Source organism: Apodemus sylvaticus, chromosome 9 (assembly GCF_947179515.1).
Source record: "Apodemus sylvaticus chromosome 9, mApoSyl1.1, whole genome shotgun sequence".
In the NCBI taxonomy this organism is placed as follows: Eukaryota; Metazoa; Chordata; class Mammalia; order Rodentia; family Muridae; genus Apodemus; species Apodemus sylvaticus.
Window position 1 is genome coordinate 33,047,258 of NC_067480.1, and position 16,131 is coordinate 33,063,388.

At 34.5% G+C, this 16,131-nt stretch overlaps 1 protein-coding gene across 2 annotated transcripts in view; it reads left to right on the top strand.

Annotated features, from left to right (window-relative positions):
• Cul3 (cullin 3) overlaps positions 1 to 15,599 on the top strand; it is a 61,767-nt gene extending 46,168 nt beyond the window's left edge. For both annotated transcript variants that reach the window (XM_052192335.1, XM_052192336.1), the window contains 10 exons: positions 2,086 to 2,231; positions 2,786 to 2,962; positions 3,911 to 4,081; positions 4,477 to 4,584; positions 6,465 to 6,589; positions 7,069 to 7,165; positions 8,063 to 8,197; positions 10,873 to 11,059; positions 13,136 to 13,281; positions 15,126 to 15,599. In XM_052192335.1, the coding sequence (XP_052048295.1) occupies positions 2,086 to 2,231; positions 2,786 to 2,962; positions 3,911 to 4,081; positions 4,477 to 4,584; positions 6,465 to 6,589; positions 7,069 to 7,165; positions 8,063 to 8,197; positions 10,873 to 11,059; positions 13,136 to 13,281; positions 15,126 to 15,257 (1,424 nt within the window). In that variant the 3' untranslated portion in view covers positions 15,258 to 15,599. The remainder of the gene's footprint in view (positions 1 to 2,085; positions 2,232 to 2,785; positions 2,963 to 3,910; positions 4,082 to 4,476; positions 4,585 to 6,464; positions 6,590 to 7,068; positions 7,166 to 8,062; positions 8,198 to 10,872; positions 11,060 to 13,135; positions 13,282 to 15,125) is intronic.
• Positions 15,600 to 16,131: the final 532 nt, after the last annotated feature.

The window sequence follows — 16,131 nt, forward strand, 5'->3', positions numbered from 1 at the left end:
CTGAACCATCTCACAGGCTCCTAGCAAGCATCTTGCCAAGGGGTAGATAACATATATTTTTAGTTGATGTGCTGCTACAGTGAAAAAGCCACCACTAACAGACACAAAAGCTTGGCTACATTATAGAAGTAGAACATTAGGAACTGGGAAGTGTTTGAAATTGCTGGGCATTCTTGAATGACAATATTTCTGTAAGCTACATGTCTAATGTGTGTTGTGAATATGTTCAGCATACCCACTATTGCAAGCATTCTGAATAGCAGAAAAGCTACTTACCGTGCATGAATTTGCTCTATTTAATTCTTAATGTTCTTAGCAGGTAGCTACCTGAGATTTTAAATTAGATTTTTAAATTGCCTTTAATTTCTCAGCCCTACAACAAGAAGTTTAAAGAATATGCTATTGTGGGGGGCCTTGCTCATGAGAAGTTGTTGTCAGACACATTTTCACTATCATTCTCATAAATCAGAAAGTGAAAAATATGAAAGGAAGATAAATATACATTGATCCTTAGATACATACAACAGTTCTAAAGGTATCTCCTATTATTGGCTTAATTTTAATTAATTATAGAGGAATAATACATAATTTTTCAATGCCAGATATTTTTCAATAACTTGCTCTACTCTCCCATGTAACATGTAACATGTGAATCAGACAATTCAATGAGATTATATTGATTAATATATAACTTAAATGTACAAATAAGTAAAAGTTTAAACATAGGAACAAAACAGGCTTTAGAATTAGTTTTCAGTATTTGACATGCAAAGCATTCTCTTTATGGGAAGTTTTTATCATAATACATTAAACATGAGTTGATAGATATATGTTACTCCGATGTGTTATAGATAAGAACTTGTGTTATAATGTGATTAATTCAGTGAAACAAGTATTAGTGACCTTGTATAAGCTTTGCTCATTATTTGTAGGATACACCAACGTTAAATTAGGTACGAATTTGCTCTTATGAAGTTCAGAATAGACAATATGGTTTGTCACATCTAGTCCATCAGAACTTTTAAAATTGAATGAAAATAATAAGCTTTCTCTCTGAATGCTTGCTTACTATGATGACTGATTTTATGTCAGAGAACATATGACATATTGGCCTAAAATATTTATTATTTGAAGCTGGTTAACTAACCTTGACCTAGACTGATTTTATGTCAGAGAACATATGACATATTGGCCTAAAATATTTATTATTTGAAGCTGGTTAACTAACCTTGACCTAGAAACTTCTGTTTTAATGCCATTTTCAAAAGTTAATGACAGTACAAATTTTCTATCATAAAATTCTGACATTATAGTGTCCCAGTAAGCAGTTTTGTAGAGAAGCACTGGGCATATGGGAGAAAATTACTTAGCTCTTCGTGTTGTGGTGTTGAAAATGGTATGAAAAAATGGAAGAAAACCAGAATCTAAATTGAAACAATATAGTGTGTCAAATCCAATTTTCAAAGCAGAGATATAGACAGTATCACTAGGAAATACTAATAGTTGCCCATAATTGCTCAGGTAAGACCAATTTTTAAGGCATTTTTTTTTATTTAAAAAAAAAAAGAAAAAGGATATTAAGTTGTAAATTTATTTAAAATTTGTCATGAGATACAGTGAAGTAGTAGTAGTAGTAATAAATCTGTTTTAGTATGTTTTATTTATTGTAATGGTTGACAGTTCAGCTATAAGATATTAATTGGCTTTAAATGTCTTACTTGTAACCTCTAAATACACCTTTTAGTAGATATTTAGTGTAATATCTGTAATTTCTACGTTAGAGTAACAGGATACATTATGTACAAGTTCAAATAATTGTCACTTTAGAGGAATTGGTTAGTATGCTCTTTGAGTTGTCTCTTTCTGAACAAGTTAAAATATGCTAACAGACTTTATTAGGGCTTCCAACACATCTAGTCAGGCACTGTAGCTCATCAATTGTAATTTTCAACTATCGCCTGTTGTTTATAGTCATGTAGACAGCAAATGGTGTTATTTGATAATTTTTCTTGAACAGATTAGAATTTTTACTTTAATCTTTAATGTAATGTAATTTAATGTAATTTCTTTATTTTCTGATTCTAGACCTTGCTTGCATGTACAAATTATTTAGTCGTGTGCCAAATGGTTTGAAGACAATGTGTGAATGCATGAGTTCTTATTTGAGGGAACAAGGAAAAGCCCTTGTTTCTGAGGAAGGAGAAGGGAAGAATCCTGTTGACTATATCCAGGTAGATTGACATTTTACATTCATGACAAGCATTTTACACACATGTGATGCATTATTTATACTAAGCTAGGTATTATATACCTATGGTAACTATTTTAGGACAGTTCAACATGTCCATGTATGTGTCAGGGAGCTAAAACTCTGCCTGTTTTTGGTTTTTGGTAACCTATTTGTGTAATCTCAGTAATAAAAGATGAACTGTGTTTGTGGTTTGTTAATTTTTAAATACAGGAAAGGCTGGGTTGTATTTTAATTGCTTAAATGTCAAAATGTTTTGTTTTAAGCAGGACCTTGACTGTATTTCCAAGTTGTTCTTTTAATATGAATAGTCTTTTTGTGAATTATTCTTTCTCTGCTCCCCTCCCTCCACTCTGTATATATCCTTACATCCCATTACTAACATTTGAGCATATTTATATAAACTGGAAAATAATAGTCTTTAAATTTAATTCTGAACACATAATTACCAATAATGTTAAGTTAAGGCTAGATCCTAAGTATTTTACTTACAAGAACATTTTTATAATGTTTCCTAAATTTGTTTTTATTTGGAAGGGCTTACTGGATCTGAAGAGTAGGTTTGATCGCTTCCTCCAAGAATCCTTCAATAATGACCGGCTCTTTAAACAGACTATTGCTGGGGACTTCGAGTATTTCTTAAACCTCAACTCCAGGTCTCCTGAATACCTCTCATTATTTATTGATGATAAGCTGAAAAAGGGAGTCAAAGGGGTAAGTAATAATGCATCTACAGTGCATTAGACTTTCCTCAGTGACCTAAAGTTTGGAAATGAATTTAAGGTATTTTACAGATAAAAATGTAAAAACAGATAGGGTTCTTTACTACACTTCTGTGCAGGTCTTTAGGCAGTTCTTTTTAAAGTCTTAGACATACTTAAAAAGTTGTTTGACATTTCACATATACATCCTTATGTAATTGTCATTTTAAAAAATACCCCCAAAAGAAAAAGCACAAACGTCACACCTACGTCACCTGATTGCCTTTGTAGTTGAAAATTATTGTGAAGGATGACAGAATAGGAGAACTTCCCAGCAGTTGCAGATTGTTGCTGCTTTTATCTGGTTCTGGGTATGTAATATCAAGCAGGGCTAGGTTTTGAGGAATGTGAAAAGTGTACTGAGTTCTGAAATACTTTGAAAGTTCAAATTAAGCTATTTTGATCATGTGTGATCATCTTTTGAGACAAAGGAGAAAAGCAGCAAAAAGCTGCAGGTTATAGAGGCAGTAGCTGAGTGAGAAACAAATCACTGACTGCAAAGAAATCATGTCCAGTTTAATCTCTCATTTCTAAAATCACAGGCATTCTACAGCCAACTGTGACGTTTTCTTTCTTTTATTTAAGAGATAAGCTGTAAAGACTTTAACCTTTGGATTTAACAGAAACTTAGCCATTTGTTTGCCAATTTTGAATTTTTAATGAAATTTTTTGAAAAAATTCTTAGAGCTATGTAAGTTTCTGCAGAAAGTTTTACTCTATCCCTTGTCAATAAATTTTTCTGTTGATTATCCCTTGCTTAGCTCAGTTCTGTAGTGCATGTCTACATATATGCAGTAGAGAGGATAGGAGGGAGTGGAGTAGGGCACAGTCCCAGATGGCATTCATTCCCTTAACTAATTACTGTGCGTTTAAAACTAAGCTCTCTTGGTTAATTTTTCAGCTAACAGAACAAGAAGTAGAAACAATATTGGATAAGGCAATGGTCCTTTTTAGGTTTATGCAAGAAAAAGATGTATTTGAACGTTATTATAAACAACACCTGGCAAGAAGACTGCTCACAAATAAAAGTGTTTCTGATGACTCTGAAAAAAATATGATTTCTAAATTAAAGGTAAGCTTTATTACATTTATGATGCTAGTGTTCACACAGTTGTGGTATTCATTTTGAGCAGGGAACAGGCTTTGCTTCTATGTGTTAAAGGTTCAGAACATCAGAGTTGTCTAGCACTGTCACATGGACTAGTCTGTGCCATTATCTGAGATTCAATATACTCTCCTTTTCCTGGAGCATATCAGAATCTGGAAGAGCCAAGAAATTATGTTTTAAACTAAAATCTTAAAAGTTATTCTTAAACACTCTAAAGTTTAATAGCCATAGACTTAGAGCAACTACTAGAAAGACTTTTAGAAGAATAATTGGAATGGCAGTAACATGAAAGGTTTTGTTTCTACACTTTCTCATGGGAAAGTTTACTATTTGTACATATTTCTGATCTGTTTCCATAGACTGAGTGTGGATGTCAGTTCACATCGAAACTGGAAGGAATGTTTAGGGATATGAGCATCTCAAACACAACTATGGATGAGTTCAGGCAACATCTACAGACAACAGGGGTAAGAGTCTGCATTACTTTTTTAAGTATTTATGACCTCAGTTTCACCTCCCACTCCTCTCCCATCCACTCCTCTCCCCTTTCTCTTCAGACAGGGGGAGCCCTCTCATGGCTGTCAACCAGCCTGGCATATTAAATTGCAATAAGACTAGGAGCATCTTGTCCTATTGAGGCTAGATAAGGCAGCCCATAGTGGGAAAGGGTCCCAAAGGCAGGCAACAGAATCAAGGACAGGCTCTGCTCCTGAGGAGTCCCTCAGGAAGACTAAGTAAGCTATACAACTGTAACATTTGCACCTGCTTAATACCTACATAAGTACCCTGCTTGTTACTTAGCTTCTTTGGGTCTGTGGATTGTAACATAATTATCATTTACCTTATGGCTAATATCCACTTAACAAGTGAGTACATATCATGCCTGTCTTTCTTGGTCTGGGTTACCTCACTCGAGATGATCTTTCTAGTTCTATCATTTGCCTGTAAATTTCATGATGTTCTTGTTTTTAATAGCTTAGTAGTATTCCATTTACATTGTGTAGATGTACCATACAGTCTTTATCCATTCTTCAGTTGAGAGACATCTAGGTTATTTACACTTTCTGGCTATTATAAATAAAGCTGCAATGGATATAGTTGAGCAGGTGTCCCTGTGGTATAGTGAGGCATATTTCGCATATATACTAAGGAATAATGTAGTTGGATCTTGGGCTAGAACTATGCCCAGTTTTCTGAGAAACCACAAAATTGGTTTTCAAAGTTACAAAGTTTGTACAATGTACAAGTTTGTACCCTCACCAGCAAAAGAGGAGTATTTTCCCTGCTCTATATGAGCTATCACTTGAAATTTTGATCATAGTCCTTCTGACGGGTATAAGATGGGTTCTCAGAGTTGTTTTGATTTTCATTTCCCTGGTGCTAAGGGATGTTGAACATTTTTTAAGTACTTCTTGTCTATTAGAGATTTCTCTGTTGAGAGAATTTTCTTTATATTTATGCCCCATTTTTTAATTAGGTTATTGGTTTGTTGATGTCTGGTTTCGTAACTCCTTTATATATTTTATATATCAGTTCTCTGGATGTGGGGTTGGTATTATTCTGTAGGCTGCTGTTTTGTCCTTTTGACAGGACCTGCATTAACTTCTTGCCTCAAATGTTGGATCTTTACTTTTATATTTTGAAAGTGTTCATTTAGTTTTATTAGTATCTTGGGCAGTTCCAGATACTTTAAGGCTACTCTTTACATGCAGTTAGAGTAGTTGGGCTGGACTACTCTAGTAGGTCGCTCAGTGGTTAAGAGATTTTATTGGTACACAGCCCATGTTAGGCAGCTCACAACTGCCTGTAACTCTACATCCAAGGGCTCTGGCACCTTCTGGGCAACCACACTCAAGCACACAAAGTCATACAGACACACTAATAAAAAAACTAATAAAAAAAATCTTGAAAAGTACTTTTGCTACAGAATTTAAACTGTAAATCTTCTAAGCTGTTTCCTGTGTTAAAAACAGATGATGTATAGCAGCAGAGTCAGACAAGCAAATGGAGCTCCCTGAATTCTTTGAATTTTGTTAAAATAAGAATGGATCTTCAAACTCAACATGACTTTTCAAGATTTTAGGCCTATTGACATCTAGCCAGCATAGTGGTTCTTGATTTACTTTTGGGAGTCATGTTTTTGTTTTAGAAAAATCTAGTAATGCCTGTGATTATAGTATTATGAGAATATACTCATTTTGTCCTTTGTTTATATTTTTTTTACAAGGGCAGAAAGCCTAATGGTGAGAGTCATGTTAATATGTATTTTATTGAAGTTGTCAGCCAACATTCAGATAGATGTTTATTGAAAAGAGATTCATAACATTGTTCATCTCTATTTGTATAGGCATCTTTAAGTGGTGTTGATCTCACAGTCCGGGTTCTCACAACGGGATATTGGCCTACTCAGTCAGCTACACCAAAGTGCAACATCCCACCAGCACCACGACATGCTTTTGAGATATTTAGAAGGTAATATTTAAATAAGACTCTTTTCTGAATATTAACCAAATTTGAATTCTTATATTCCTAATTGACAATAAATATATTCCACTTTAAACCTCATCTTCTGAAGAATTTTTGTTAGTAACTGTTAGAATGTAAGAACAGATTACATAAAACTTTAGATGAGTGTCAGTGTCTTAGTATTAATCACTGCCTTAAGATAGGCTGTGGAGAAAAAAGTTGGCTTGGTCAAGGTACATAAGAGAAATGATTTTACTGTGTTGGTGCTTAGTTAGGTTACATTGGTCTTATAACAATACCCCATACCCTGCCCCCAACTTTCTTTTCTGGTAAAAAGCAGGAACAGAACTTAATTCCTGATGCTTCCTTCATCTTTTAATATCTCTTACCTACCTATATGTTTGCTGAGGGTTCTTATCTTCCGATTTATGATTTCAGATGAGTAAATTACGTGATTTTCTAAAACTTGGTTTGCTTTGCTATAGGTTCTACTTAGCTAAACACAGTGGTCGACAGCTCACACTCCAGCATCACATGGGTTCTGCAGATCTCAATGCTACCTTCTATGGTCCAGTTAAAAAGGTAAATATTGACACTTTTCAATACACAGAGTAACGTAAATTCCATATTCAGAACTGGTGTGAGATTCGCATTGACCTGAGGTACTTCCCATCTCATATCTTGGAAATCTTCATTTTTATTATGTATATTTTTTTCATTTGCTATCAAGAGCATATCTTCTTTAAAATAAAATACTAATGAGATGTATTATGTGTTTGTGTTTCTAAGATTAAGCCAGACACCCCGTTGCTGAAAATAGTATGTGAGTTGATTTCAAGACATACAAAGCAAAACTATGTGCCCCCCTTTAAAATTCTGTCTTTTAATTTCTGGTAAATGAAAACCAGGAGATTGGCACTTGATACTTGTAAGACTTGCATATATTCATATATATTTCTTTTTAGTAAAGTTAATTTTTTTAAGGTTTTGAGGTGTAGGCTAATCATGTATTATTACTTGGTTTAAATCAAGGCAAGGTCATTTGCTTAAAATTGAAAATTAAGACTTAGCAAAAATTTTTAATCTAGATTATAACCTAGATTTGTTCTTTATGAGTTTCATTTTTTAATATTAACTATGTGTATAACTTATTTTTATATGCAGTTAACATAGATGATGAACTATAATTTAGTTGAAAAATATTTGGCACTATTATCTATTTAAGTATATAATCACATTCTTGGCTACATTGAAGTACTCACTGTAGGGAAATGGGGACAGTTCCTTAGTAAAGAGATGTGTACATGTGTGTGTGTTTGCATGCTTATAAACGTTTTAAGCATGTTTATATTGGAATGGGTTATAATTTTATTGGGGCACAGAAGTTTATGGGATTAATTTCTGAAAACATGGCTAAAGTTGGTAGGAGATAATGTCTTGCTTTTTTGTCTTAATTTTTTTTTTTTTTAAATTCAACAGGAAGATGGTTCTGAGGTTGGTGTTGGCGGTGCACAAGTAACTGGTTCTAATACACGGAAGCACATACTGCAAGTCTCCACTTTCCAGATGACTATATTAATGCTTTTTAATAATAGAGAGAAATACACATTTGAGGTATGGGTTATAGCGATAATGTTTGACCAGTGCTATTGTTTTCTTTTACTTGTAACTTGAGTCTTGATTAAGTTTAAGAGCTGCCCTTTGAATACCAGTAGTGAAAAGTGCACGAAATTTACCAATTGAACTTTGTGAGCTCCAGCCATCACTGGGCCATCACTGGGTCATGCTTTGTTTTTGCTGTTCTTCACTGGATGATTGAGGTGTTGCTTTCATATTTTATAAATAGGGGACATGTTAACCTTTAAAAGTGGGGTATCTGTGTGTCCATTATCATTATCAAGAATACTACCTCTTTTGTGGTGTTTTGTGGTTTTTGTTTTTGTTTATTAATCTATAGATTGTTCCCTCTAATCTTGGTGCCAGTTAGGTTATGATTAATGATTTATTTTTGTGGGTTTTTTTCCCTTTGAAAGAATTTTACATAAATGTAATTATGTGTGTTGTTTGTGTTGAGGTTTCACAGTGGTTTTTGTTTGGGGTTTTTGGTTTTGTTTTGTTTTTCTTCAGATTTATCTGTAATTTGCTTAATAAAGAAACAGTCTTGGCATTCAGTATGGTGGCTGTGTCAGCCACATATCAAATCTGAAAATGATAATGGCGTAAAGCAGCCACTAACAAGTAATTGGTTTCTGAGTTGAATGCTTATTAGCAGGACCTCACTTGGATAGTTAGATGGCTTAAGATCCTTTTGGCTTAAAATTCTTGACAGGTGGTCAAGAATTTAGATGTCAGGTTGAGCTTAGAAAATGTACTGTTTGATTGGGCTTGAGGGATGTGCTTCCAAGGTGTTTTTGCCTGGTGGGTAGATTAGTTATTGCTGTTGGTAAAAGCCTGTAGTTTGTAGTTTCTTTCCATATAGGCCTTTCTACTTGACCTTTTGGTCTTTACATCATAGTGCCTCATTTGTCCTAGAGTTGTGAGTGCACTCAGAGCTCCAAGAAGAAACTACATTATCTTTGTGATCTTGGCACTCAAATTATTGGCCTTCCCTTAACTGGTTGGTCACCCAAGTCAGTTTGGGCCGGAGAGATGGCACAGCACGCAAAAGTGCAAGCAGGCTTTCCCACCAAGCCTGCTTGACCTGAAGTTGGTCCTTGGGACCCACATGGTAAAAGTTAAGAACTAACAAGTGAATTGAGACAAATTCATGCACACACACAGACCCAGAAAATAAAGAAATTTAATAAAAATATTTAAGAACATTACCAAGATTGTTATGAGGAGGGATTGTTATAAGGAAGATTTTGAAGTGTCATATTTAATCCATAGTAATAAAGATGTTGAGTGTTTTTTTTTCTCTTGAGGTGGTGTTTTTGAATAGAACTCACTGTAATACAGAACAGTTATAAGGAATGAGAATAGTAGCTTATATCTTAGTTTTATTAACTAACATTTGGTTTGCAAAGCAGCATGGGTAATAATTTCTGAATTAATGCTCTATATTATGCTTTTTAAAGGGGTTTTGAGTCTCAAGTATAAGCTAATTGGGACTTTAATGTCAGATACAATTGAACTGGAAAGCCATTAAGCATTCCATCCAGTGCTGGTTGTGGTGGTGCACACCTTTAATCTCAACACAAGAGAGGCAGAGGCAGGCAGATCTCTGAGTTCAAGGACAGCCAGGGTTATGCAGAGAAATCCTATCTAGGAAGAAATTATTTTTTCATTTGTAATTAACAGTCATGCATAACATAGTATGTGTAGTAATGCATACTAGTTAGAGGGAAATATTTTAGCATATTCATAGAGAAATAGATGTATAATTTTAGTAATTCCTTGTGTATTTGTTGACTCTACATTTTTTCAATTGAAACGTATATGAAGAATTCAAACTCAGTGAAAGATATAGAATTTTTGAAGTAAATCTGTACCTGACACAGCTATGTTACTAAGAGTGTTTTCAGTTCTTTAACTAGCTAGCTATCTGTAGTCTAAAATAAGACCTGTTTAGCTTCTATTGATTCATACAGTATTTGTAATGTCTGCAGTATTAGTAAGCATGTAATTGTTTGAAACAAATGTGTAAAATAGCATTACACAGATTTCTGACCTTTACTTAATTCATATTTCCATAGCTATATTTGTGAGCTAAGTATAATAGTGTGTCGTTCTTTTAATTATCCCATTGACCTGAGAACAGTGAGTTAAAAATTTACAAGTCTTTCTCCAGGTGTTTTTATTTTTCCTGTACGGCATTGTATACAAAAGTTATCAATTAGATCTCAGATGTCTTAGATTTTCTTTTTTAATGTTAATTTCCAGTGGTCAAATCTTATTTTGATCCTAGAGGCATTAAATACAGTTGATCCAGGTTGTGATGTTTGTTTTCAGTGAGAGCCGATGTAAGTGAACAGTCCTGAGCCTGTGGGACCAGTTGATTTCATCTGAATGCTGCCACGTTCCCGGTGGTGCCTGTGGATGGCATTTTTAGAAAATCTATTGTGTGCTTTTTGAAGCAGAAGTGCCCTTGCCTTTTAACAATTTATAGTTTGTCCAAATAATAAGATTTTAGTAGCAAGTCATAATATTCAGGAGATTATTGTAAATTAATTTAATAGAATTAACCTTTCTCTAGCTACCACTTGATTGACTTATTTGTTGATTAACTAATGTACTTTTAATCATTGTGGAGAAAAATCTAATTATGTTAAATCTAATGAAATTTTCAGGAAATTCAACAAGAGACAGATATCCCTGAAAGAGAACTTGTTAGAGCCCTCCAGTCCCTCGCCTGTGGTAAACCAACACAGCGGGTCCTCACAAAAGAACCCAAATCCAAGGAGATAGAAAGTGGCCACATATTTACAGTTAATGATCAATTCACATCAAAACTACACAGAGTCAAGATTCAAACAGGTACCTGGAATTAAGTTTTCTTCTTTAAAATTATGTATATTTTACATAGTAAAGTTTTACATCTGCTAGATTTCTTCCTCTTAAAAAGTAGTGGTTTCACTGTTAGCAAAAATATGCTTGGTCCTAAGAAGAAAAACAGGGTAAGTTTTGGAATTGTAAAGCCAGTATTACCTTTAATTTAAAAAGCATAATAATAACCACTGTGAACATTTTTTTAGTAAAGCCTGTCATGTTGATGGTAAAAATATTTAGTATGTATAATCAGTTTTAAGGTTTTTATTTTCTGTTTGTAAGTGGCAAAAAGCCCTGCCGTTTATTTCATTGTTTAGAATTAATGCATTCTACTACCTGATTGCAAGGTTAATATTAGTACAGACAAACATACTTCAGATCACCAATCTCCTTGGAAAGATGTTTTCCTATATTATTCAAATGCAGTATTACACTCAAGAAAAATACCCGTATTTCTATATTCTCAATTGTCTCAATGATTTCTTTTATATCTTACTGTGATTTTTTTCATTGTTTTCATTCTACTACTTAAATTTTATTTCTTTTGTTTAATCTAAACACGCACCTTCCTTTTCTTTTTTTCATTGAACATGGGTGGGAATTTTTGTGTATATTATTTTTATTAGCTTTTAATCTTTTTTTTTTTTTAGCAGATAATACTGAATGCAGGGTTTTTTTCCTTTAATGCATGTGTTTCTGTGTGTGTCTAAGAAAGAGACATTAGGATAGATGTATGGATGGGTGGATGGATAGACAGACAACACAGATACAAGACACTGGGACTGCAGTCCAGGGCCTTACATATGCTGGGCCAAGCGCTTTCTGTTCCCAGCAAAAAGCAGTGAATTTTTTTTTTTTTTATGGTTTACTTATTTTATGTATGTGAGTACACTGTCTCTCTTCAGACACATCAGAAGAAGGAAGGCATTGAATCCCCTTACAGATTGTTGTGAGGCACCATGCTAGGAATTGAACTCAGGACCTCTGGAAGAGCAGTCAGTGCTCTTAACCGCTAAGCCATTTCTTCAGCCTGAAAGCAGTATTCGTAACCAAGACATTTTACCTACAAGTAGTTAAATGGTTTTGCATATAAGAATAATCTTATAAATCATAAATCTTATACTTTATGTCTGTGTCTGTGCATAGTCGGCTATGTTTGAGATTTTCTGCTTTCATTCGGAAAGTTTTATACCTATTTTCTTTTAAATGACCAAATGGCACAATAAATGGTTTTGTCGTTTGCTACATCAATTACAGAAAAGTTGTACATTAGTTCTTTGTTTGTCTGTTACTGGTTACTTCAAGCACAACAGAAAGTACAGAGCTAGACTGTACTAAAGTTTGTAAGGCATTTTGAATATAATGATGAGCATTTTGTTAGGTAATAAATTCCAAGGAGATATTGACAAGGCCTACAGAACAGTATTTCCCTTTCTGATAGATACCTCAGTGATCCTTCTTTATTGTTTAACTGGTAGGATCTTGACAATACCTGCTCTTCTCTTTCTTACAGCGTCTTATGAATTAGAGACAACAGATACTTACCTGTATGAAATATTTTTGTTAAAACTTGGAAGCCATGATGGAAAAGTTAGAGTTGAGATCTGAAAGTCCCAGACAGTTCATAAATTGTGTACTACTGCTGTTAAACACTGAAGATAGCCACTGCCTTGTTCTTCTAGGACAGGAATTCTTCTAGTCATCCAGGCATGCATCTAGTATAATTTTAATCCCAGAATTCCGAACGGCAAAGCAGGTGAAACTGTTGAGTTTGAGGACATAGTGGACTCTAGGCCAGCCAGAGGCATATAATGAGACTTTTTTTTTAAAAAGGAAAAGAGAAAAGGACTGTATTTTTCCCCTCTAAAACTAACTTCTAATTTTGCAAAAGAATAATTCTTAATTGAGGTGAACATGGATGTTTACTTATTGTGTGTTTAATTGTGTGCATACTCTAAAATTGAGATGGATTTTTTTTCCTCTGAACAATACTAAACGATTTTACATTTTATTATAAGCCAGATTTTTAATCACTTCTGATAAATGGTTTTATTTCTGTTTTAGTTGCAGCCAAACAAGGTGAATCCGACCCAGAAAGGAAAGAAACAAGACAGAAAGTAGATGATGACAGAAAACATGAGATAGAAGCTGCTATAGTGCGAATAATGAAGTCTAGGAAGAAGATGCAGCACAATGTTTTAGTAGCAGAGGTAAGAACACTTGAAGGCTGGGTCAGCCTTATTGTCCCACAACACTGCTTGCCAAGAGCAAGATACTGTACATGCACAGCTGTGTATCAGAATACTGTTATAACCAAATCACCTGTATTTCTGAACATTCATAAGTTAGGAAACCAATACCCATGAGAGGCGGTTAACATAAAAGCCTGAGAAGTAGATCTAGCAGTTCATTGACCAGTGATGGCAAATGAGAAAGATGAGTCTAGCCTCCTAGGTTTCTTCTGGCTTGAGTGAGTAGACAGAAGTTGAGCCCCTTAACTATAGAGTGAAACAGAATAGTGTGCTTCTGTGGTCCATATCTTAATTAGTAATTAGACAGTTGACTTTATTGTCTACTGGCATACGCTTGGGCAGGAGTTGGCATGTGGCACTGAAAGTCAGTTTAAAATTGGGAATGCCCAGAATTGGGAACTAAAATTGTATGGGAATATAGTTAGAACTGAGTCTATATTAAAGTGCTCAGGAGTATATCATGGGAAATAAAAGGAAAAAAAAAAAAAAAAAAACCAAGGTTCCTGCCTACAGTTCTATATTTGGGAGCAATAACAATGTTTAATGAATGACACTGAGAAGGTGCCCTTGAACACTGGGTTTAAAGGGCTTCTTTCTGAACCAGCTGTGCTAATGTCATGAGTCTTAGAAATAGAGGTTCTTGGTCCACCCAGCAATCTGACTTAACAGGCTCTGCATAGGTGATTATGAAGTGTGTTCCAATCCAGAGTTTGAAGATGCTTTTGAGAGTTGATTGCAATTTATACTTTGTAAGGAAGGAGAATAAATGTAAAGTGTATTCAGTCTGTAAGATACAGTTAAGGATTAGCAATTTCAAGTGGGCGGTAGCAAGATTTTTATTGTTGTTACTTATTTTTTTTAATAAGTAGGTTGATTAAGTGCCTTTGTGAGAACGCAGAGAGGCTAAAGTTGAAAAAGACTACCTGCCAAGAGCAAGGTTTTTTTTTTTTTTTTTTTTTTTTTTTTAAAGATGTATTTATTTATTTTATGTATATGAGTACACTGTAGTTATCTTCAGACAGTCCAGAAGAGGGCATCAGATCTCATCACCACCATGTGGTTGCTAGGATTTGAACTCATGACCTCTGGAAGAGCTGTCAGTGCCCTTAACCACAGAGCCATCTCTCCAGCCCCAAGAGCAAGGTTTTTTAATACTACAATAATAATTGTGGAAGGATGGTAGATTGTAGTTGCATAGTTGAGTGCTAAAATTTCACATTTCAAAGAATGTCCAATAATTGCATGTTAGAAAATAGCCTTGATTAACAAGAGTAAAAGAAAGTCTGGCTAATGGGGTAGATGATGAGTCAGAGTGGATTACTGAAATAAGCATGAGCTTTGAGGACAAAGGTTTAAATTCTTTCTGTTTCTAACTGCTTACACCAACATTGCAGTTAAAAATCTGTGTGTGTGTGTGTGTGTGTGTGTGTGTGTATGTGTATATATATTCTGATTAACAAACTGGCTGCTACAGTGAACGTCTTACTGGTAGCACCATACTTAAGATCTGACTGCAGCTGGAGCAAAGAATGTCAGAAGTTGCTCTTAGTGTTGGGTGCCATTGCTGTAAAGGATTTTATGTTAACTCATCTCTGAAATCCCAGAGCTGGGCTGAAATGAATCAGGAATTCAACCCCAGACATTAGGCACCATGCCTGGTGCATCTAAATTTTCTTTAATTTAGATGTACAGTCACTAAATATTTTAGCTTTACTATGTCATGTCAGCTCTAGTAAAAAGATACAGGTTTTTGTTTGTTTCTGTGAAAGTGTTTTAGTTAAAAATTACACTTTTCTTTTTAGGTAACTCAACAACTGAAGGCTCGATTCTTACCAAGTCCAGTTGTTATTAAGAAACGTATTGAAGGACTTATTGAGAGAGAATATTTGGCACGAACACCTGAGGATCGCAAAGTATACACATACGTAGCATAAAATGCATTCAGAAATTTGATTTATTCTTGGATTGTACTCTTCGCATGGACTGGGAAGTTCTTTTAAATCATACTATTAAGACGACCATCTCTTCTGTTAAACTGCAGTACATGTTATAGACCACTCAGATCAAGTCTACTCCCTCTGAGAGTTTTCAACCTCAGTTGATTGAGCTTCAGGCTTTCCAACGTTGTCCCTGTAGAGATCATCTTTACAGTTCCTCGGGAAAATGTGAATGTGCCGCGTTTTGTTTTCAATATTGTATGAAAACAGGAAAAAAATAAAACAAATTTAGAAAACACAGCTCATTAAAATAAAATTGTTGGATTTCATTTCCCCAGATCTTCAGTGTTGATGTAAATGTGTTTCTGTAGTGTTGCTTATTAGCACTTTGCGCATTGTGTAAGTTGGGTAGCAAGAATGGCAAAAGAGATACAAAATTCCCAGTTATCTTGCTCTGCTTGTGACATTTCCTTAGCTGGTATTGTTTAAAGGTTTGATAAATATACAAAGACCCAGGCATACAATTGGCGCATGCTTTCTCCCACCACTTGCACTTACTAGTCTCAGCCTTATGACCAAGGACCTTTGTTCGGACATCAGTCATACCCTGACTTGTTTTCTCTATTGTAATCTGAGGTTTTCCAAATTCAGTTCTAAGATGATTAGGTTTTGCTCTGAGTTATTTCTAGAGAAAAAATATTTTAGTATGTATAAATTGTACAATAATTTTTTTGCTGTTGTACTTACTGCTAATAGTGGATTGTATAGGGTGGTGTTTTTATTTCATTTATTGTAGACAAAATAAATGAATTTAATATTCACATACACACTAACTCAAGTATGTTAGAGCACAAAGGTGGCAGCTGGTTAT